The sequence below is a fragment of the Psammomys obesus genome, unplaced genomic scaffold (assembly GCF_907164565.1).
Source record: "Psammomys obesus unplaced genomic scaffold, mPsaObe1.curated_primary_1811, whole genome shotgun sequence".
Taxonomy (NCBI): Eukaryota; Metazoa; Chordata; class Mammalia; order Rodentia; family Muridae; genus Psammomys; species Psammomys obesus.
The window spans coordinates 4,254,541-4,276,101 of record NW_026585691.1 but is presented as its reverse complement, the minus strand read 5'-3'; the positions used below and the strand labels follow the sequence as shown (position 1 = coordinate 4,276,101).

Here is a 21,561-nt window from a genome sequence, read left to right as displayed (position 1 = left end):
CATCTGAAAGAACCAGGAGTGGCAGTGAGAGGGCTTGGCAGTGACACAGAAGCTGACCATGACAGCACAGAGGTGACAAGAATGGTGGAGTTTGAAATGAAGATGCAGCCACTGTTCTGAGTTAACAAGAATCTTACCCATGAACTAAACCTTAGTTGGTGAGCCCGCACCATACTTAAGTATTCGAGTGTCTCAAGTGTAGAAACGCAAGAGTAGTAAAGCTTCTAGCAAGACTACAAAGTACCTGAGAAACCTCTGTAGTTATCCCCTTAAAGGCTACTTCATCTCTAAGTGACATCAGTGCCTTTGCTGGAGTTTGTGGCTGTGCAGCTTTATGTAAGATTTTCCCTGGACTAGAAAAGACAAAAGACACAGAAGCCACACAGTGAACATCACGGTGCAGAGCTGAGAGCGAGAGGATACCCACAGATCTGCATGTGTTTCTACATGGGCATGGTGTTTTCCTTTGTTAAAAAAAAAAAACATAGTTGCTTATTGATGCTGTCTTACAAGCCTTGCATATAGATATTTTGATAAAATGTTTATCTGAGGAATGGAGAACCTGAGAATTTTACTGTTATTTATACTTGAGCTCTAAGCAAATTCTCTGAGTATTAGCATTATAATAGAAATGGTGCAATTATAAAAGCTCATTTAATAAAAACTCAGATGAAGGGCTAGTAAGATGGCTCAGTGGTTTAAGAGCAGATGCTGTTCTTGCAAGTTAAATTCCCAGAACCTACTTTGAGCAGCTCACAACCACTTGTAGTGACAGTACTAGTGGATACAAGGCATTTGGCCTTCAAGTGCAACTGTATCCATATGCCCACACAGGCAGGAACCTACGTACTCAACAACAAAACCAACACATGTGAAATGGAAAACCTGCCCAGTGAAACCGTCTTAGTTGAGGGAAATTATCGAACAGCCCTTGGTTGCCTGTGGTGTTCTTGCACTGAGTGTTGCTGCAGCTCTGACACAGCTGTCTCAGAGAGCCTGCTTTGCCCCTTGCCTAGGAAACCTGAGAGGCAGAGTTTACACATGCACATTGAAACGCTGCCTTACTAGTAATTGAGGAGTAGGGCTGTTGTGTGCTGCCTTTCACACAGGTTTTCTGTGCAGAGAGAAACGTGCACATGAAGTTAACCTTGGAATTATGAATACTGTTTTAGTGATCGAATAACAGACTCAGTGGCCACGTGGCTAGCAGGGATAGATTCAGTTGCTGCCTAATATGAGCCGTGTTTGTCTTTGGTTCTTTTGAAGCAGAGCCCTTTAGGAGAGGTGTGTGTCACCTGTCTGTTCTGGCCTGCCTGACTAGCAGTGCCCTCTTCAGAGCATCCTGATGAAAGGTGCTAGAAGGAAGTGAGGACAGTGCCTTCAGACTCCACTGAAAACGGTTTTTGTTCCCCGTGAACAAAAAGGTTTCCTATACCTAGTTCTTGTTACATTAGCTTTAGCCCTGTACCAAAACTGGTGTTAACAGTACTGAAGTCTTGCTGGAGATTATTCAGAATATGCCACCATGCATGCCAAGGGATTCTATTCATGATTACGATATTTATCTTTTTAGTTTAATAATAGGCTCTACTTTAGTGTTTAGAGGAAATGGAAACTGAATCTGTGTATCATCCATAATGTTTTTATATGTTGAACCCGTATGACTTTTATTCTGCAGCAGCAGACCTTCCAGGCTGTGTTTTTTTTCAATGGACAGTAAAGAAAAAAAAATAGTATTTCCCTTATTTGGAGTAGAACATCCTTCAGTATCTGTTACTATAGTTATTGCCTTGTTAGAAACTTGGCTGTACATTCTGTTGTCTATCACTAATTTGTTCTGAGACTTTTTAAAGTGAAGTTTATTAGATAATTTAAAGTTCACAAAGCATGTCTCATATCTGTGTGTTCAGAAACAATTGGCACAGGGACATTCCTTGATGCTTCTTAAAGTAAGTGGGAAAAAACCTTCAGAGATCTTGGAGCCTTACTTTGAAAAATCTCCTAAGTAATTGTGAAAGAGTGAACTTTAAAAAAACATCACATAGCAGTAGCTGAAGACAGAGGCAGGTGAAAAAGAGCGTGGTTTAGCTTCTGCTAGGCAGCTTTGAATGGCTTAGTGTTTTCACTCTGCCCACCCCTTGCTAAGACGATAAAGCAGCGGTGGGGTCGTGTATGGCCTTTGCTCTGAGACAGGAGGCTCAGGAAACCTGAGGAACTGTCTCTGGAATCCACATGGTAGTGGTTGGCTCTGTTTGAAATGAGGCTTTTCCAGGTTTATAGTGATCGTCTTCCCAGATAATCCAGCCTCTGAGCCAATGGCTCTGAACTACTAGTTTGTCATACAGGTGAAGGGGTGTGTATCTCTCACGTGTCAGCCCAGAGCCAGGTTCAGCTTCACTGGCCCTTTCTCAGTAACACTGTGAGTCTTGTTAAATATCATCTGTTTGGCTTTTAGAAGGGAGATTTCCTGATGACTATCCTTGGCATGTGAGAAGCCTCTAGTAGAAAAATATAAATATTTCGTTTCATCTCATCAAAAAATAGAATAAAATAACCACTCAGCTGGCTTATGGTTCACATGAGCAGAACACTTGTATTCCATTCAACATACTCTAAGATGACCATTTTAACTTGTGACTTCCAAGACACTGAGGCTCAGCGCCTTGTATGTGTCATTGTATGTAACTTGTACTTGTCATTTCAGTGTAAGTCTTGTAAAACTATACTTTTTTCCTAAGTGCTTGTGTAAAATCAGAAATGGAGTTTATATGCTCTTGAGGTTTGTTTGCCTTTCATACAACACTATTTAGATGGGTTTGAAGGATGGAAGAAAGAAGGTACTACAGAGATTTTTATCACTGGAGAATTTGTAGTTAACTACACAGATTAAAACATCTAAGTTTTGGCCAATCATGAAGCTCATACCTGTAATTCCAGTGCCTGGGAAGGTGAGTTAGGAAGAGCACTGTCATTTCCAGGCCAGCCCGAGCTGCAGTAAGACCCTGCCTGCCTCAAAAACCTGTAACTATTGTGTTAAGGCAATATAACAATATTACAAATTGTGAGTACTACAAAAAGCTTAAATACATACCATTTCAGATTTTAGGAGGATGAAAGGCACTGAGCAGCTTATAGAGATACAAAATAACAAGTACTGGCTGAGTAACCCAAGTGAGAACTGTAAAGCAGAAGAGTTTGGAAAAAAGGAAGGAAGGAAAAGGAAGGAAGGAAGGAAGGAAGGAAGGAAGGAAGGAAGGAAGGAAGGAAGGAAGGAAGACAGGAAGGAAGACAGGAAGGAAGACCAGGGGAGGGTGGTATGCTGGGAGCAAGAACAAAAGCTGTCAAATGCTGCTGATGGATGAGTAAGAAGAGCTGGAAGATGGTAACCTACAGAGAGGAGAAACTTGCTGGTGACCTTTATGAAAGCAATTTCACTGTGGAGATAAGGCTGATGAGCTAAATGGAGGAGGCTCTAGAGGATGGGAGGACATTTCAGCCTCCAGGGTGCAGTATTACAGAGTGGTGGGAGGATAGTTGGAGGAGGGTGTGGGAGCCATAAAGTCTGTTCTTTTGTGTTATAAGGGCTGTACCTGTGTTGGAGATGTTCTATAATGGGAATGATTCAGTAGAGAGGAAAACAGCTCCTAAATCAAAGTCCCCGGGGAGTGAGTGGAGAGGGATATATTTAGCATCAAAGCCTTATTAGATAAATACGAATGTTCAAAATCAGAAATTAGGAAAAGAAGGAAAAATAAGGCTAAAGGAAAAAGAAAAGAACAGATAAGAACAAAAAGAAAAGTGAAACCTCACTAGAGATCTCACATTAATAGATAAAAAGGCAACACTGAGGTGAACTTAATGTCAATAAATTTACATTTTCAGATGTGGGCTCTGCAGTTAAGAACAGTGTACGTACTCTTCTTCCAAAGTAACTGAGTTTCAATCCCAGCAACTGTGTCTGGTAGCTCAGAATCATTTGTAACTCTCATTTCAAAAGGATCCTACACTTATGGCCTCCATGGGCCTCAGTGCTCACATGCACACACCCACATATAAGCATACATACATGTGTATAATTAAAAATAATGTTTTTAGATTTTAGATTAAATTAATGATGTCCAAGAAACACTCATAAAGCTTATTCAAGAAATAGAAAATCTGATAGTGGCTCAGTGGTGAAGAACACTTGCTGCCCTTGCAGAGGACACAGGTTTAGTTCCCAGCATCCACATAGAGGTTCACAACTTTCTTTGACTCCAATTCCAGGGTTCTGACATCCTCTTCTTTCTTCTGAGGGCACTGTATTTACATGGTACACATACATACAGGCAACCAAACACTCATACATATTGAATAAAAATAAATATACACCTTTTGAAAAAAGAAAAAATATAAAAATCTCTCTTTTCAGACTCAGCTTTATTCTTGTCTCTTTTTCTGTTTCCGTGTGTGTGTGTTTGTAGAGACTCGTGCACATGAATGTTGAAGTTTATGTCAAGAATCACCCCTTGGTTAGGTTGTTTTCCACCTTATTATTGAGACAGGGTCTCTCAGTCTAACCCAGTACTTGCTAATATGGGCACTCTTGCTATCCAGTTGCTCTGGGAGTTCCCTGTCTGTCTCCCAAGGCTGAGATTATAAGCAGGCCACCACACCCACCTGGCATTTACATGGTTTCTGGGAATCTGAACTCCTGTCCCTACTCTTGCACAGAGCTCTAACCAGCTAGCCATCTCCCTAGCCCCCTTCTTGATTTTTAATATGGCTTGTCATTATCTGGTGAGAGCTGGAGATCACCTGGTAAGTAAGCAAGCTATTAAGGGTGAGTTTCATGTTATCTGCATAGGATTAGACTACATTGAATGTTTGCTGATTATTTGTACCAGAAGCAGAGTTTGCTGTCTGTTTGGGCCAGAAACTTAGGGTTCTTTTAGGTGCTCTTGTTTTGATGTCCTATTGGCTGTGGCCTCCCTAAGTGCTTATTTTAGAGACCGTCTGTCTGGTAGTTTTTTTCTGCTGTAACACACTGTTAGATACTGGAGTTCTGTTAGTGCAGCAGTAAGGTTGGGGTCAAGCCCTGTAACAGTGGTTCTCAACCTTCCTAATGCTTCCACTCTTTAATAAAGTCCCTCATGTTGTTGTGACCCCCAACCATAAAATTATTTTGTTGCTACTTCATAACTGTCATTTTGCTGCAGTTATGGATCGTAACATAAGCATCTGATATGTGACCTCCTCCCCAACATTGTGAACCACTGTTCTATAGTCTTAAAACTAAGTGTCAGCTTTTCAGTGAGGTTCATCCTGGGCTTTCTCTTTAGTGGATAAGATAGGAAGACTTAGGAACAGAATTGGAGAAATCCCCTTGAAGGCTCTGATAAATTTTTTTTCCCTAAAATCAGGAATGAGGAAGACACAAGTCTACACTTACTCTACTCTTACATAATACAGTACTTGAAGTAATAGCTACAGCAATAAAACCAGAGAAAAGATACACAGATATGAAAGGAAGAAGTCAAATTATCCTGCACATAAAAGGCTAACGGGTTTTACCAGGAACCTCTTTGATCTGAAAACAGTTTCAGTAAAGTAGCAGAATACAAAAATCAACATACACAATCAGTAGCTTTTCTAAGAACCAATAATGAACATGCTGAAAAAGAAATCTGAAACACAATTCTGTTCATGATAGCCTAAAAATAGTCCTAAACCTAAACAAGGAGATAAAAGGCATCAACAATGAAAACTTTAAAACAAGAAGGAGGAGGAGAAAAGAAAGAATCAAAGTGATGAAGATGGTCGAAGAAAAGTTTCCCATGCTCATGGATCAGAAGGTTAATATATATGGTAGCACTATAATCCCAGCACTCTGGAGGCAGAGGCAGGAGTGAGGATAGCTTGATCTATATAGCAAGTTCCAAGCAAGCCAGGGCTGCAGAGTGAGATACTTACCTAAAAAAGAAAAATTCAGTATTATAAAAATGGCTATATTACTGAGAATGATTTATAAATTCAGTGAAGCCATCATTACAATGTCAATTATGTTCTTCACCAAATTAGAAAAATCAACCATAAACTTCATATGAAAGTGCACCCCAAATTGCCAAAGATCCTAGACAGAAAGAGCAACACTGGGAGTTTTACTATGCTTGATTTCCAGTCATACTATGCATCCATAGTAACAGAACCAGCATGGTACTGGCACAAGAACAGACATGTAGACTAATAGAATACAGAAAAGAACACCCAGAAATAAACCCACAGAGCTGTAGCTCGCTAAGTTCTAACAAAGATGTCTTGAAAATCATACATCGGAGAGAAAGCCAGCCTCTTCAAATAAAGCTGAGAAAACAGAATATCCACAGATAGAAGAATGAAATTAGAATATCTCACCCTATATAAAAATTCATTTAAGATGAATCAAAGACCTACTTATTCTTGGATATTCTCAAATACATCATTGGAGCTTTCTTTATTTAGTTGTGCCATGAACTTTTTTTCATCATTATTTTCTTAACTTTTATTAATTACATTTTATTCACTTTGTATCCCCTCCTAAACCCTTCTCTCCTCCCCTCCTAATCCCACCTTCACTCCCCCTTCTTCACGCATGCCCCTCCCCAAGTCCACTGATAGGGGAGGTCCCCCTCTCTTTCCTCCTGATCTTAGTCTATCAGATCTCATCAGGAATGAGTGGCTGCATTGTCATCTTCTGTGGCCTGGTAAGGCTGCTCCCCCCTTAGGGGGAGGTGATCAAAGAGCAGGCCAATCATGTCAAAGGCAGTCCCTCTTCCCATTACTATGGAACCCACTTGGATACTGAACTGCCATGGGCTACATCTGTGCAGGGGTTCTAGGTTATCTCCATGAATGGTACTTGGTTGGAGTATGAGTCTCTGGAAAGACCCCTGTGTTCAAATTTTCTGGTTCTGTTGCTCTCCTTGTGGAGTTCCTGCCCTCTCCAGATTTTACTATTTCCCCTCTTCTTTCATAAGATTGCAGGTAAATGGTGGGAACTGGAAAGGATCATCCTGAGTGAGCTGTTCCAGAAGCAGAAAGACACACACAGTATATACTTACTCATGTAGATGTATAATGTAGGATAAACCTACTAAAATCTGTACATCTAAAGAAACTAATCAAGAGGGAGGACCCTGACTAAAATGCTCAATCCCCATCCTGAAAGGTAAAGAGGATGGACATCAGAAGAAGAAAACAGGAAACAAATTAGGAACCTGCCACAGAGGGCCTCTGAAAGGCTCTGCTCTGCAGACTATCAAAGCAGATGCTGAGACTTATGGCCAACTGTTGGGCAGAGTGCCATGAACTTTTATACCTCTGCACTTTCATTCTTTTTTAGCTCCACCTAGGAAGCATCTGAGTTCAAGGTCCTTCTCAAGTGCCACTTCCTGTGTGAAGCTTACCTTACTTTATTAGATTTATAAGGATAAGTGGCTTTTTCTACCATGATCCCTATTTGTTTTATTCTTAAAACAGAGGATAATTTACATAAAATAAAATGAATATATACTGGTCTCTGTATACTCTTGTCACTCCTCTCCTGCAAAGACAGAGACCATTTCCTTCCCCTAATGCTTTCTCTTCCTCCTTTCAAACCTCTCCAGTGGCACTTGTGTCTAACATCAGAGGTGTAAATTTTGCTTGTTTGGAACCCTCAAGATGGCTCAATGGATGAAGGTACTTGTCATACAAGCCTGGTGACCTGAGTTCAATTTCCAGAACCTATGTAAAGGTAGAAAGAAAGAACTGACTCAACAAACTTGTTCTCTTACCTCCACATAAACTCTGTGGCTCATATGCCCCTTCCCTAGACACACACAAATATTTTTTTTTCAAAAAGGTTTTGTTTATTTTTGAATGTTATATGTACAGAATGACATGATCTGTAGTTCTGTCCCTGGCTTCTTTTGTCCAGCAATTCCCCAAGATTTATTTGTTTTAGTTAATATCAGTATTTGAAACTTTTTATTTATAGAATTTAGTTTTGTGTGTATGCCATTATTTGTTTAGCCATTCTTCTGTTGATGGACAGTGTAGCATTAAGTTCAGGTTCATATATGTTATCGTCAGTGGCTTTTGTCTCCCTAACTGAAACTGTGAGCTCATTGATAGAGACCCTGTCACAATCACGCTGTACTTAGCAGACAATAAAGCTCATTAAATCTTTGCTTTCAAATGAGACAGTATATGGTAAACTCAGTTGAACATGACTTTAATCGAGAAGAGGGGTGTTACCTTCATTTCACCAGTGGTTGAAAGGAAGTGTTGGGCTTCTGAACTGTATTTGTTAATGGATGCATGGCCCTCCATGGAAAGGATTCAAATGATTCTATGTGAGTCACAAGGAGAGACACTAAGGTATGTGAGACCTAGTTCAGTCAGATATGCTAACTGGTTGTTTTATATGTTTCACTAGAATATATATATATTTTTTTTTCTCAGAGAGAATATATATGTATACATACATACATACATACATACATACATACATACATACATACATATGCTTCTCTAAGAGAAGCATGGTTGGTGCTCTCATTACTGAGTAGTTCTAGAGGTCTTGATATACCCTTGAACCCAGGGATCCTGTGTTTGTTGTGCACATTGTAGGCAATTAAAAGAGTTAATATTTGAAAGGAGTGAACTCAAGTGGAAATGATGAGTTTGACTTAGAGTATTGAGAGGCCCTAGCTGACCAAGTGAATATATAATACATAATGAAGGGGCATAAGTGGAACAGGGGGCTCTCCCCATGGCATCCAGCCTCACACCTCCCTGAAACCTTGAACAACAGTCGAGTCTGAGGTACAAGAGCCACTGTGAGCCCCTGGCAGCTCAGTGGGGCCATACCCAGGCTACCCTGCAGATGGTGTCTAGGGATTGTGCCTCGGCTTCTTGCAGACCCCACAGGGGTTTCCGTTTCTCCTGGGAGTGGACCTTATGGGATTTGTGACTCTTGAGGGAGCACCACTCTCCAACAGAGGGCGGATCTGTGCAAGCGACAGAGTTCACGTGTGCATGCCTCTTCAGCTGACTGGTACTGAACGTCTAGAAATACCTTGTGGTGAGAGGACTTTGAGGAGATGGGAGGAGTGAGGGAGGCAGAAGAAAGAGGCTGGCCTCTACTGAGAGTCATCAGGGACCAGTCACAGTAGGGATGAAGCAAAGTCACTGGGACACTCCAAGTCTAAGTCACTCCCCTGTAGCTGGACCCTCCAGGGAGCGTTCAGGGTCAGGAGGGTGAGAAGCTATTGATACAAGGAAGAAATAGGAGAGGAGGAAACAAGTCCAAGGTCTGGTGCTGACCTGTTCATCTTGATTTCCCCCTTCCTCCTGTCTCCTTCCCTCTCTGCTATCCTCTAAAATTTGTCTCCCACCTCCATCTTCTGACCCCAAGTTGGTCCTCTTGACCTAACCCTCCCCATGCAGCAAATATAGTGTACATGTAAAATAGAGAACAATTTTTCAAGATGGATGATAGTATAATTGAAATGTGTCATTGAAGTGCCGGTAACATAGCAGCTGATAACGACACTATCTTGGGTCCGTTGGATTATATAAGAGTATTCAAATGTCACTGGTTTCTTCATCCCCCCCTTTTTTGTGTGGGCACTGGAAAGTGTAAAGTAGTGGTTCTCGGCCTTCCTATTGCTAAGACCCTTTAATACAGTTTCTCATGTTGTGGTGACTCCCAATGATAAAATTATTTTGCTGCTTCTTCATAACTGTAATTTTGCCACTGTTACGATTTGTAATGTAAATCTGATATGTGAATCCCAAGTGGGGTCATGATCCACAGGTTGAAAACTGATGATCTAAAGCGTGCTGTGTGGCAATTTCATGTCACCTCTGTTGGATAGTCCTTTAGTTTGGGATGCCATCTTCTTTTTTTAGATAGGGTCTCACTATGTAGTATTGAACTCTTGGTCCTCCTTACCTCATCTGGTCTTGAACTCCTAATCCTCCTTAGCTCAGCCTCCCAAGGGCTAGAAGCACAAGTATCCTGTGACTTTGTCTTCAAGGCCCAGCTTAGGTGTATTTAGATAAGGGAATGCCCCAGCTGAGGGAGGGCTTGAAGGCTTTCTGCCACTGGTATCTGCCACCTGCATGCTTCTCTAGCTTAACCCAGATGAGTCTTGGTTTTATAGAACAGGGAGAAAGTCTGCGAGAAAGGAGATGCTGCCTGACTCAGGAGGTGTCTTCCCAGCCTCCTGCCTAGAGGGATAAGAGAAAATCCCAAACATAAGCATTTCAGGGAGCCCCGTGTCTTGCTCCCAACCCGTCCGCATCCCTGCAAATGCCTATGACACTTGGGAGAGTGCCAAAGTGGAGAGAGCTTGGATTCTCAGCCATCAAAACTTCTAGTTCAAAGCTGGGTCAGCTGCTGTGTCACCACCCAGAACATGTTACTCATGGATAGTTCACCGTTACAGGATGAAAACTGGAGGCTTCCCTAAATAACTCACACAAACAACAACAGGACCGACGGTAACTTACACGGCACTGCCTCTTCAGCACGGCAGTGTGTGAAATCTGGATTTAGACAAAAGGCTATTTGGAGGTGATAGTTTGTTTTGCAAAGGATCCAAAGCAAGGAAAGGGGCAGCCAAAAGAGGCTATCCACCTACTGTGTGTAGTATTCTCAGGTATAAGAAGAGACATGGAGCCATTTATTCTCTATAGTCACAGGCCTCTGATTTGGGATGCCTCCTCTTTCTCCATCCATCTGTTCAGTGGGTATGGGTACCCGAAAGCCAGGAGAAGACGTTGCATCCCTTGGAGCTGGAGTCACAGGTGATAGTGACCCCGGACAGGTTCTCTTAATTCCTTAGCTATCCCTCCAGGCCCTGACCTTGGCCTCCCAATGCTCCTGTCTCAGCCTTCCAACTGCTGAGCAAGAGGCATCCCGTGACTTGTTCTTGAAGGCTCTGTTCCCTCCTAAGCCCTCCCTAATTACTCTGGATTTCCCAGTCTCACCAATAAGCAGCTACATGACCCAGAGCTGCACACACCATATATCCTCATACCCTCCATCCTAAGAGATTCAGTCCATCTGTGTGTTTTCCTTGGAGCCAGATTCTAAGAGCTGGATGCAAATAACAAGACCTTTTGTTCTCATTAGTTACATATCACTAATACTAATGCTTCATTCACTCTAACCTGGAAAAAAAAATCAATCTGATCTGAAAAAAAAACATTTTTATTATAATTTCTCATATTTTCAGTGTATGTCTTCATTACAATCATTGGTACAATAAATATGGAAGTGCTAAACAGACTATCATCATAATGACCTATGGGCTGAGGCACAGGGACCCAGGGATACTGTCAACCCCTAGCACTTCCTCAGGGCCGATCAGGAGGCCTTCGAAGAGTATTGAGAGGGAGAGGAATAGAAACATGATCAAGACAGTCAGTGCAGCAAATTCTAGAATGTCTATTAAAGCCAGGGATGCAGGATTTACTATAAGCGAAGATGGATACTAAAGAAAGAACAGAGAAACTCAAATTCTCCAGTTAGTGGCAGAGGAAAGACCGTGAAGCCAGAACCTTCCTTGTGTCCCCAGAGCATGCCCCCGGCCGCCCGTGCCTTGTGTTGGTTATGTCTACCTGCCATGTGGCCAACCCTGTGCCCACCCTGGCTCTCTTAGGCACCCACCTTCCACCTCGCACAGCTGAGTTAAGGAGAGCAAGGTGAGCTGTGCACCATATACCAGAGCACTGGTTTCCCTCGGTGGTGGCCAGGCGTCCACAGAATGACGGGGAGTTGGAAGAAAGCTGCATCTTCAAGGGTTAAAGGTTGACAGCGCTGCTTCTTGGAGCGCTCTTTCTGGCTCCTTGGCTTTGTTTCAGCTCAGCCATGAGGATCGAACGAGGACTGAATGCCTGGACCATGCTGAAGGGGAAGAGGGAAGGATAAATGCCACTGCTTTCACCTCCTAGCGCCTCTCCTTTTATGACCAGTCTTCATGCCAGGTAGGATGACCTTGCTGTGCATAACTCGTCCATGCATAGTTCTTTGAGACAGTATTGCTGTCCCAGAGCACTTTATATTAGTTTCTGGCTGATGATTCTGGACCAGGGTCAGGAAGCCACTTAAATTGTGTTGCTCCTTCTTGAGGCTTATCCTTACTGTGGTGATGCCATCAGGCATGTTGGTCTCAAGGCTAGGGTGGCACCCAGACTCAAAGGCTGTCAGATTTTATGTGCATGCACATATCCTGCACACACAGCTGAGCCCCCATCAGGTCACCTGTAACCTTGCCCAAGTGAATTATGCTACAAAGACACAGGGCTTGCTACTGAGAAATGTTGCAATAGTAGAAAAAGGGATTTTTATCAACACAGAGGAAGGAGTAGAAGAAAAAATATATATTAACTTGTGCTTCAAGAGGACATTCTATGCTGTCAAAATGAGACTAATCAGAGAACTCCCTATGAATTACAAGGAACTAGCAATTAGGGGCCGGTGGCTGAGGCTTCTTTTGAGCCATGAAACTGACTGCTCTCTACAGGGTTCTCACTTCTGTGGGAGGAGCATGAAGAAGGGATGGAGTATTCTCAGAAACTATGTGACAGAGTGGGAAGAACAAGGAGGATCTTAGAAACATTCTGTTGGCTTTGGTAGTTAAGTACCGGGACCTGGTTTGGCTCTACAAAGATAGCTTCCTGCTTTGGCAGGATGAAAATAGATTTTAGCTAAACATTATCTAGATTTCCCCTCAGCCGGAGGAGAAGACAGTCCTTATACTGAGCGGGCAGTAAGGATATCAGACAAGGTAGAATTGACATTTGGGAAAAAAAGGCAAATCTGCCCAGTATTCTTGCTTCTGTCTGCTTCCCATGGGTTCAAAACAGAAGTAGATCATTCCAAAGCTCACATCTACTCCAGGAGAGAGGAAGCAATTCGTTTTCAAGTAATGGAGTGAACTAGAAAGCATAACTGCCCTCCTGAGGCTAAGTAGGCAGTAACTTGGACTGTTTTTCTCATACTGGATATCTTGACTCCAGTTCTGACTGCAAAGAAAGAATTGTGGGCAACGTATACCCCCCAATCCTGTTTCCCCTCTGTCTCCTTTTCATTACCCACTAAGAAATAGAACTTGAGCATGCTTTGCTGTAAGGTTTGGTCAGTGTCGATATCCCAAAAGACAGGACTGTGAAAATGCCCTAATATATTATAGTCTTCCTTTCTTTTGGATAATATGATGTTTCCAGTCTCAACTCTTCCCCATAGGTGTAAGGTCAGGCCAGAGGGTCTTTTAGAGCAGAAGGAAATCCAAGGAAGATAACTCCTCCCTGAGAAATGAGGCTGAGTTTCAAAAGTATCACCTGAGCAAAGGGTGCATGTTCTAGTCTGGAAGGTTGGGAATAACTAGAATGTTCAGGACACTAGAAATGTACCAGACAGAATCTAGGATACAAGCGTTTTCCACACCATAGTAGCCCACCAACAGGTCAGGTTTAGAATCTTCAGCTATCTCATGCAGCTGGAGAAGTTCACTCAATGCTCCTGACCCCTGGTTCAGTTCATCCCACTCCCTGGTCACCGGGGGGGGGGGGGCTGTGACAGCAGAACAGGGGAGGCCCAGCTGGGAGCCTCCCAAGAGGCTGGGGGAAGGGAATACAGGTGAGCTCGAGAGAACACCTTGAGGTATTTCAAGTGTCCAGAGAGCCAAAGCATGTCCAAAGCAAGGTCCTTCCTTGGATGTCTGAGGGTGCCAGGGACCTCAGGCGTGGGCCTCAGTCTCCTTCTTGATGGCTGGTTTATAAATGACTCCCTTGTTGTCACCTTTTCTGCTACAGGAACAATAAGAACACAGTCTTGTTAGTCAAAAAAGGAGAGAGACAAAGCCAGAGAGCAGCCTGGCTCAGGAATGGAATGAAGGAGTTTTGGAAGTCCTGATTCCTTTCTTGGGGACCTTTCCCAGGTCTGTTGGTCTTGGGAGAGAATGGTATCATACTAAGCGTTAACTAAAACAGAACCTATTCGTTTTCTGTTTTCAAGGCTGGATCATTCTAAACCTGCACTCTGAAGGTCCCATTATTACCCCCACTTCAAACTTCTGATGCCATAATTCCTAGAAACATTCTTATTTTCTATACCAAGAGAAATAAATTACACACTTATACCTGGTATGAGTGAGAAATCAGGTTTTTCTTCATTTTTCTTTTTGGATTCATAGAGGAAAAACCAGATGTAAAGATCTTAGTGCAAAGACAAACAAATCAGAACACTTGTCCAAGGTCACACAGCAAAGCTGGTAGGGTCGCTGCCACACCTGAGCACAGTAACCCTTAAATGGCCAGTGTTTCATACAAGGACGCCAGTGTTTGAGCGTTCTAAGAGCAGAACTCCTAGGGTAGTATTGGGTTAAGCAACAGGGGCTATTCGGCAAAGTTGTCTTGCCAGATAGACCAGTCATCGTGGGTACATAAGCCACTCATTGAGAATGGGAATTCTGAATCCGAACCAACTCACCTTTTCTTCCTTTTGAAGAGCCAAATGGACACTGCCAAGACAATGGAGATGCCAAGAACACCAGCCAGGGCAACTGAAAGGATGATGCCTGGTGAAGAGGCAGGGAGCACATGTCACATTCCTTCCTTAACCACATCTCATCCTCATCACAGCAATGGCACATGTGAAGTTAGGTCCTAGCTCCACAGTCATCCTCAGAACATTATCGTTTCCCCACCTCTGTTCTCAGATTCTGGCCTCTGGCTTTGTGACACTGACTGGCTATTGTACTTAGAGGGGCATTTACAAATTGTGGTGGCTTTCTAGCATGGGTTCTCAAACTTGCATGAGGATCATGTTCACTATATGGACTTTCTGAAAGATCAGCCTTCAGAGACTTGGTTTGCTCTATTAGACCTGGGACTTGGGAATACACATTTTATTTTCAAACATCTCCAGCTGATGGTCTGTAAACCACACTTTAAGAAACTCTGGGCTACACAATAAGATCTACATTTGCTTGCTGGATGTAAGATCTCTTGGGATGACTCTATCAATGCTGTCCCCAATTTCCATTGTGGTCTCAAACAACCAACCCCATGGTGAAGGCCATGTGGCCAGCCACCCGACTTCAACATTGGGCTTAGGTATGTTTTTAGAATCTCTTAAATGGAATTTTTACATACACATCACAGTGTGATTTGGTCTTTCATTAGAGAAACATTTGATTGGCAGTTAATTTTTTTTTTAAATTAGAGAGCAGCTTGAGGGGTACCAGAAGCCAAAGCGACAGCAGAGAAGCAGGGAAGATAGGCTGAAAGGATCACAGGCCCAGATCACACTGAAAATCATGGGATCACCCAGTTGTAACATGCACACTCAGGAAGCCACATACCCAAACTCAGTCCTGTGTCGGTAAGGTTTTCTACTTAAAGGGGGGAGAAAAGATTAGAAGTTACTCTAGAGCCACGGCATGATGCATCTGACCAGTGCATAGCAAAAAAAAAAAAAAAAAAAAAAAAAAAAAAAGTTACCTTTAATTTTTGGTTGGTATTGCAGGGCTTATTCAGATTTGGGGGGTGGTTATCTTGGCTTAGGTTGATGGGTTGATCCTACCTAGGGATCCATACTGTTTCCTCCTGTATCCCCTGTTCCTTATCATAGTCACTTTCTTTGCTAGGACAAGACTTGAGTTTTTAAGCATAAAGGGCAAAAAGGCAGGGTGACGATGGGTAAGAGTCAACCTCCCTTGGCAGGCTGTTGTCCACTTCTCTGGTACCATCTTCCTCATCACGGAGCCTGCCATCAGCCTTCTGCTCCCACCTGCTCTACCATCATGCTTTGCTTCTTCCTTTTCCATTGTGGCTTGGCCCTACTGGACAAACTCCTCTGCTATGCCAGTCTGTCTTCTCTGCTCAAGTATTATGACTTCCCCCAAAGTTGCTATTAGGAATAAGTAGGGTGAGCTTAGTGTTCTGAATGGGGCCCAGCCATTGAAATTAAAGTCCCACAGCCTACTGGGGATCTCCAAGTTCACGGTCCCCTGTGAGTACATCTTCCCCAAGCAGCCTCTGGCCTCCTATAGGTTCTCACTGATCTTCTTCTTTCTCTCAGCCATGTCCTCCATGTAAAGAAGTCTCTGTCTATATACACCCTCTTTTCTGGTGGTTTTCTGAAACTTGCAAAGCAACTGTGTGCATGTGCGTGTGTGTGTGTGTGTGTGTGTGTTCACTCACATTGTGTGTGCACGTGCATGCACGTGTGTGTGTGTGTGTGTGTGTGTGTGCACGTGTGCGCATGTGCATGCATGCCTGCCTGCCTGTCCCCATTCCCCCTGATTTCCTGTCTATTTGTAGTGTTAGTTCAACTTCACACCGGAAGCCCATGCGTGACAGGTAGTGACACACAGAGAGAGAGCCTATGCCTATAAAGCCCATCATAGGAACCAAGTCTCTAGGTGAGCCCTGGCCACATGTGAGGTACCAGCAGAGAGTAAGAATTCACTCTTGGGGCTTTTGGCATACCCAGGCACAAGACCTGAGGCTGCAGCATAAGTTTTCACTCACCAGCCTTCTCCTGTCCTGTGGCCAGAGTCCGCCTGATTCCCTAGGAGCCGTAATACCTGTACACCTTCTCTACCATCTTACAGTGCCACATCAAGCCTTCCCAGCCTCTGAGATAAGCCTGACCCTGAGCTGTCCTGGCTACTGTGAAAGTAAACTGTCATGAGGAGAGTGTCCCCAAGGGTGTGGACTGTTCATGTTCTGGCTGGCCACCACCAGCTCTTAAGTTCATAGCTCTTAAGTAGCTCTTCTTGTCAGATAGCCTGCCCAGGCCTCCCTGGTGAACTGAATAGGGGGAGCAGTGTATGGTTTGAGATGTTTGGAGGGCAGGTTCCCACTTAGGGAGAATTTCATGCTTCTACTCCCCATGGCCTGGGTCCCAGCCAAAAACAACTTAGTATTTGAGTTTTCTGGGTTATGGTGCCCAGAGTCCTTGTTCATTTTTATCTTAAGCTCTAGCTGTCTCTTCTCTGGCTCTGATGAAACACTTGTTCCTCAAGCTCCAGGAGCTCAAAGGGCTGGCCCAGCAAGCTTGTCACCAGCAAGCCACCTGGCTAGGTTGTCCAAACTGGACCATCACTTTCACAGTCACCATAAGCATGCGTGAGCCACATGGGCCCAAACAGCCACATGCTCCTACCACATGGCTGGAGGAGGTACCTGTGTGCTGTGGTGTTGGCTGCTGAGCAAAGCCCATGGAGAGCTAGGCCATAGAGTGGAACTTTCTCAAGAGTAGCCCAGCTTGGTGGCTTCTCTGGAGGAAGAGTCTACCTTTCCTTGCTTGCTCTTCAGCATTTTGACAACAGCATAATTGAACACAGTGCTACAACCCAAGTTTTTCACTCCTGGCTGGCCTCTTTTTAGGGACTAAATTGTTTCATCTTGGAAACAATGGGGTGAGCCCATTAATGAAGACCAAGAAAGTTCCAGAGACTGGGATAGGTGAATTTTCAGCTAAGGCTTTTGTGTTGCAAAAAAACAAAGCAGCTTGACCAAACAAGATGGGAACTTAAGTACCAAGGAAGAAAAACTCTGATGACCATGTCACCTTAACAGTTATACCTTTCTATGATGTCTAAGGCAAGAAGATGTGCCTAGGACACCATCCTACCAACTTAGGCAGCACCCACCAAGGTCTGCAGAGACAGACCATGCTCAGTAGGTTTGAGCTTTACTGAAGATAGGGCCAAAGCATCTGCTAACTAAAGAGCCAGGGGGCTAGCAATGAGAATTTCAGAGAGAAATATTGAGGTGATTTGCGGACTAGAGTGAGAGAGAAGACAGAGTATTCCTCAGCAGAGACTCAGCCAGGTGAGGCCAGCCTGTGGGCAACTAGAGTACAGATACCAAAGATAGTGTGAGATCGACAGAGCTAGAGAAGGTTATGTTCAGCCTAAACACAGATATAGGGTATTTCCAAACAGGGATCATGAGGGAGCTCCTAAAGAAGAACAATGAGACAGATGGGGAAAATGGAGACAGGCTTGCTCTCAAAGGTGGCCCATAATAGCTAGCTGATGAGAGCCTAGCAGAAAAGACTCCTGAGGTATCTTCTAGGAGGACTCATGCCGAGAAGATGAGGGAGTGCTGCTTGCTCAGAGCCTCCATGGAGTCCTTGGGTACCAGCCAGAGTGCACAGAGATAGGGCAACACGACACGCAAAAGGAAGTTGCGCACAGATACAGACAGCTGCAATGTCCAGGGAAAGCAGGACACTTCAGAAGGTCAGGAACACTTAACACAAAGACCTCGCTACCTGGATGGGCTGGTATCAGGAGCTGCATCTTCCACTGGCATCTGGCTGCACCGAGGATGCTGGTTAACTGCTTTTGAGGTGTTCTGAAGCCTCAAGTGCAAACACAAACAAATCCAGCCCGAAGAACAAGCACTCATTTGCATATCTGGGCGCACCTGGAACAACAGCCTGGTATTTTCTAGCTCTATTTTTAACTTTGGTTGTTGGGTGCAGTCTTCTCTTATTTCAAAGTCCTGTTAAAGCATGGACTGCTTTCATAGGCAGCATGTTAGGTGGGATAGACACACAGGCCACTCTTCAGTGGTCTCCAGTCTTATGAAGAAAAGCCAGGAGAGCTTAGGTTTACAGCAGTTCGATTGCTTAAGGACGTGAGATTGGCTTAGGCTGGTAACAAGTGACTGTTACCGTGTGATGTTCCAAAGCCACAGAGTCAAGTGACTGCAGTACTGGTCTCCCCTTCAGCGCTCAGTGACCACCTAACCGGGCGCTATTCCTCATCAACCCTATACAATAAAGTCTACTAAGAAATCTGCCCAAAGGGCACCACTAGACAGATCATGGGCTGACTGGTTTATAAAACAGGCATAAGAACTGAGGGCTTTGTCTCCCAGATGGCAAGCACGCAGGGCACACTGCTCAGAGACAGGTGCATGCCCGGCTCTTGTCCTATGAGTTGCATTCAGTGGCCCAGGCTTTCAGAGCCTAAGGGGTAATGGGAATTGGATGGGGAGCTTGTATCCCTGTCAGCCCAGAGCAACAAAAGTGCGTCAGTTGGCAACTTCCTCCAGGCCTTCACACCTCGGTTGCAAGTTTTAGTTTTGAATTACGTATGGTTTTATTTTAACATTGTTGGCAAACTAAGAATAGAACAAAGACAGACTTGAAGTTCAACAACTGGCCAGGTTTATGTGTAAATCATTCTAGAGAGAAGATACTTGGGGAGGAAAGGGAAAAGGAAATGGTCAGTTATATTCTTTCAGCAAGCTTATAACACACACCAGGCATGGTGCCAGGAATAAAGAATAAATGAGACATCAGGCATCCTTTCCTTAGGAGCCCATAAGGTGTATATAATATTCTCTCTCTCTGGTTTTACTGTGTTGTAATAAATAGCTATTCAGTTATATGCCACATGCTTCCATAAAGATGAAGAAGTTAGATGAAAGAAGTTGGAAAGCCACCTCCAGGGTAGTGGAGAGGGGCCTTAAAGTAATTTTGAGAATGAGAGTCATTGCAGACAAAGGAATAGTGTATGTGCCTATCAGAGGCCCTGCAGCTGGGGCTGAGGCTGAAAGGACAGGGATGGGGGCCACAGAGAGCCAGTGTGAGAGGAGGAGGCGGGATAATTTCCCAGATGTTGTTCCTGAACTAGCCTGCTCTGGGTCAGGGGTAAGATGGAATGCTCATGGGGTCTTTCTTTCTCTCTGTCATTCTTTCTGTCATTCTTTCTGTCATTCTTTCTTTCTTTCTTTCTTTCTTTCTTTCTTTCTTTCTTTCTCTCTGTCATTCTTTCTTTCTCTCTTTCTATCTATCACTCTTTTCTTTCTATCACTCTTTCTCTTTCTCTTTTCTCTCTCTCTTTCTCTCTTTTTTCTCTCTTTCTCTTTCTTTTCTTTCTCTCTATCACTTTTTCTCTCTTTCTCTTTTCTCTCTCTTTCTTTCTCTGTTTCTCTTTTTTCTCTCTCTTTCTCTCTCTCTGTTTCTCTTTCTTTCTCTTTCTTTCTCTCTGTCATTCTTTCTCTCTCTTTTTCTTTCTTTCTCTCTGTCATTCTTTCTCTCTCTTTTTCTCTTTCTTTCTTTCTTTCTTTCTTTCTTTCTTTCTTTCTTTCTTTCTTTCTTTCTTTTCTTTCTCCCTATAGTGCACAGCTAGTGCATAGTGTGCCAGAGGGATTGGGGTTTCACTTCTTAGCACATCTGATGACAGCTGCTGACAGTTCAGACCCCTGATCCAGGTCTAGGAATCTGAAGGTAGGAACGTCTCTGATTTCTCATAGGATATCTTGGAAGAATCGATGATACTCTCCCATCTAACACCTTTTATTTATAAATAGAAACTTGAAGAACACAAGGTCAATAACCACAGAACATAAGTTCTGGTCTCAAAAAAAAAAAAAAATAGCCATCTTAGCTGGGTAAGACTTCTCTCTTTCGAGAGTTTTTTTCTAAAACTATGCAGGTGTCTCCAGGAGAAGCAGGTTCTAACGTTACTCTGCAAACGGCCACTGGTTAGAGCCCCCTTGATGCCTAGCAAGCTCAGTATTCCAGCACATCCACTCATCTAAATGCCCCTCAGCTGGCTCTAGATCTCTGGGAGTAGCATGCAGTTCCTCAGAGCAGGCCCACTAAAGACATGATTACAGAAACTTTTTGGCCTCCTGTGTCTCTCCAGTTTCCCTGCCTCTAATAGGCCTAAAAGGAGCTAGACAGATATTAGTGTTAAGGTTTGATAGTCCCTCGCCTTGTTATCCATCACCATCAGGGCTCAGAGTTGGTGTCCCTGGCTGAGAAGACATTAACCCATGTCTAGGCCCTGGCCTGTGCTCTTTGCAGCATCCTCACTTAGGGTACCTGGCTCTCAGGAAACTGAACTGGCCTCAGGTGAGTCTTCTCTCTAGCATCCCACCTTGAGGACAAGCTCAAGTCTTCCTTGGAAGAAGCTATTTTTCAGAGCTGATTAACAGCACCTGGCTGGGCCTACTGGTTTCCGTCTATACTAGGGACTTTAACAGTCAAAACAACCACCAGAAGAGAGCCTCTTCTGGTGGGAAGGAGATAAGGGATGAGGAGGGTCCTGCAGAAAGGTGCCCAGCTGAAGTTCTCTCTCTTGCCACTTCTCCTAGCCTTACCCAAATATATAAGAAAGATATTTTCTTAAGTTCTATGGGAACAAGGCTTCTCTTGATTTGGTTTATTCAGGATCATCATCCAAAACTCAGGTTTCCATGCCATTAATATGCTAAAGACTAAAGATGGCTCCATGGTTAAGAACACTGGTTGATTTTCCAAGAGTTGCGTTCGATTCTCAACATGGTGGCTCACAACCATTTACAAATACAGTTTCACAGAATCCGACGCCCTATTCTGATCTCCTGGGATACAAGGCATGCACATAGTACACAGACATACATGCAGGCAAAGTACCCATACACTTATAAAATAAAAATAAAAATTTAATTAAAAACAAATATCAGAGCATGTGATATTCAACTTTAGAATCCTCTACTAATGGGGGGGAAAACCAGTCCTAAGCCTACAAAGTC

General features: G+C 43.6%; 1 protein-coding gene across 4 annotated transcripts in view; it reads right to left on the bottom strand.

The window, feature by feature from the left end:
• Positions 1–11,237: 11,237 nt before the first annotated feature.
• Positions 11,238–21,561, bottom strand: part of Ca12 (carbonic anhydrase 12) — a 52,811-nt gene continuing 42,487 nt past the window's right edge. Inside the window, exons 9-12 of one of the 4 annotated variants that reach the window (XR_008719157.1) lie at positions 15,378–15,410; positions 14,504–14,591; positions 13,670–13,821; positions 11,238–11,917 (exon numbers count right to left, since the gene is read on the bottom strand). Coding sequence is in view for 3 of the 4 variants with exons in the window: in XM_055598782.1 (XP_055454757.1) it covers positions 13,752–13,821; positions 14,504–14,591; positions 15,378–15,410 (191 nt within the window). In the remaining variant the exon portion in view is untranslated. Of the gene's footprint in view, positions 13,822–14,503; positions 14,592–15,377; positions 15,411–21,561 lie in introns of all 4 variants that reach the window. The other 3 variants (XM_055598782.1, XM_055598784.1, XM_055598785.1) reach the window with 3 other exon arrangements.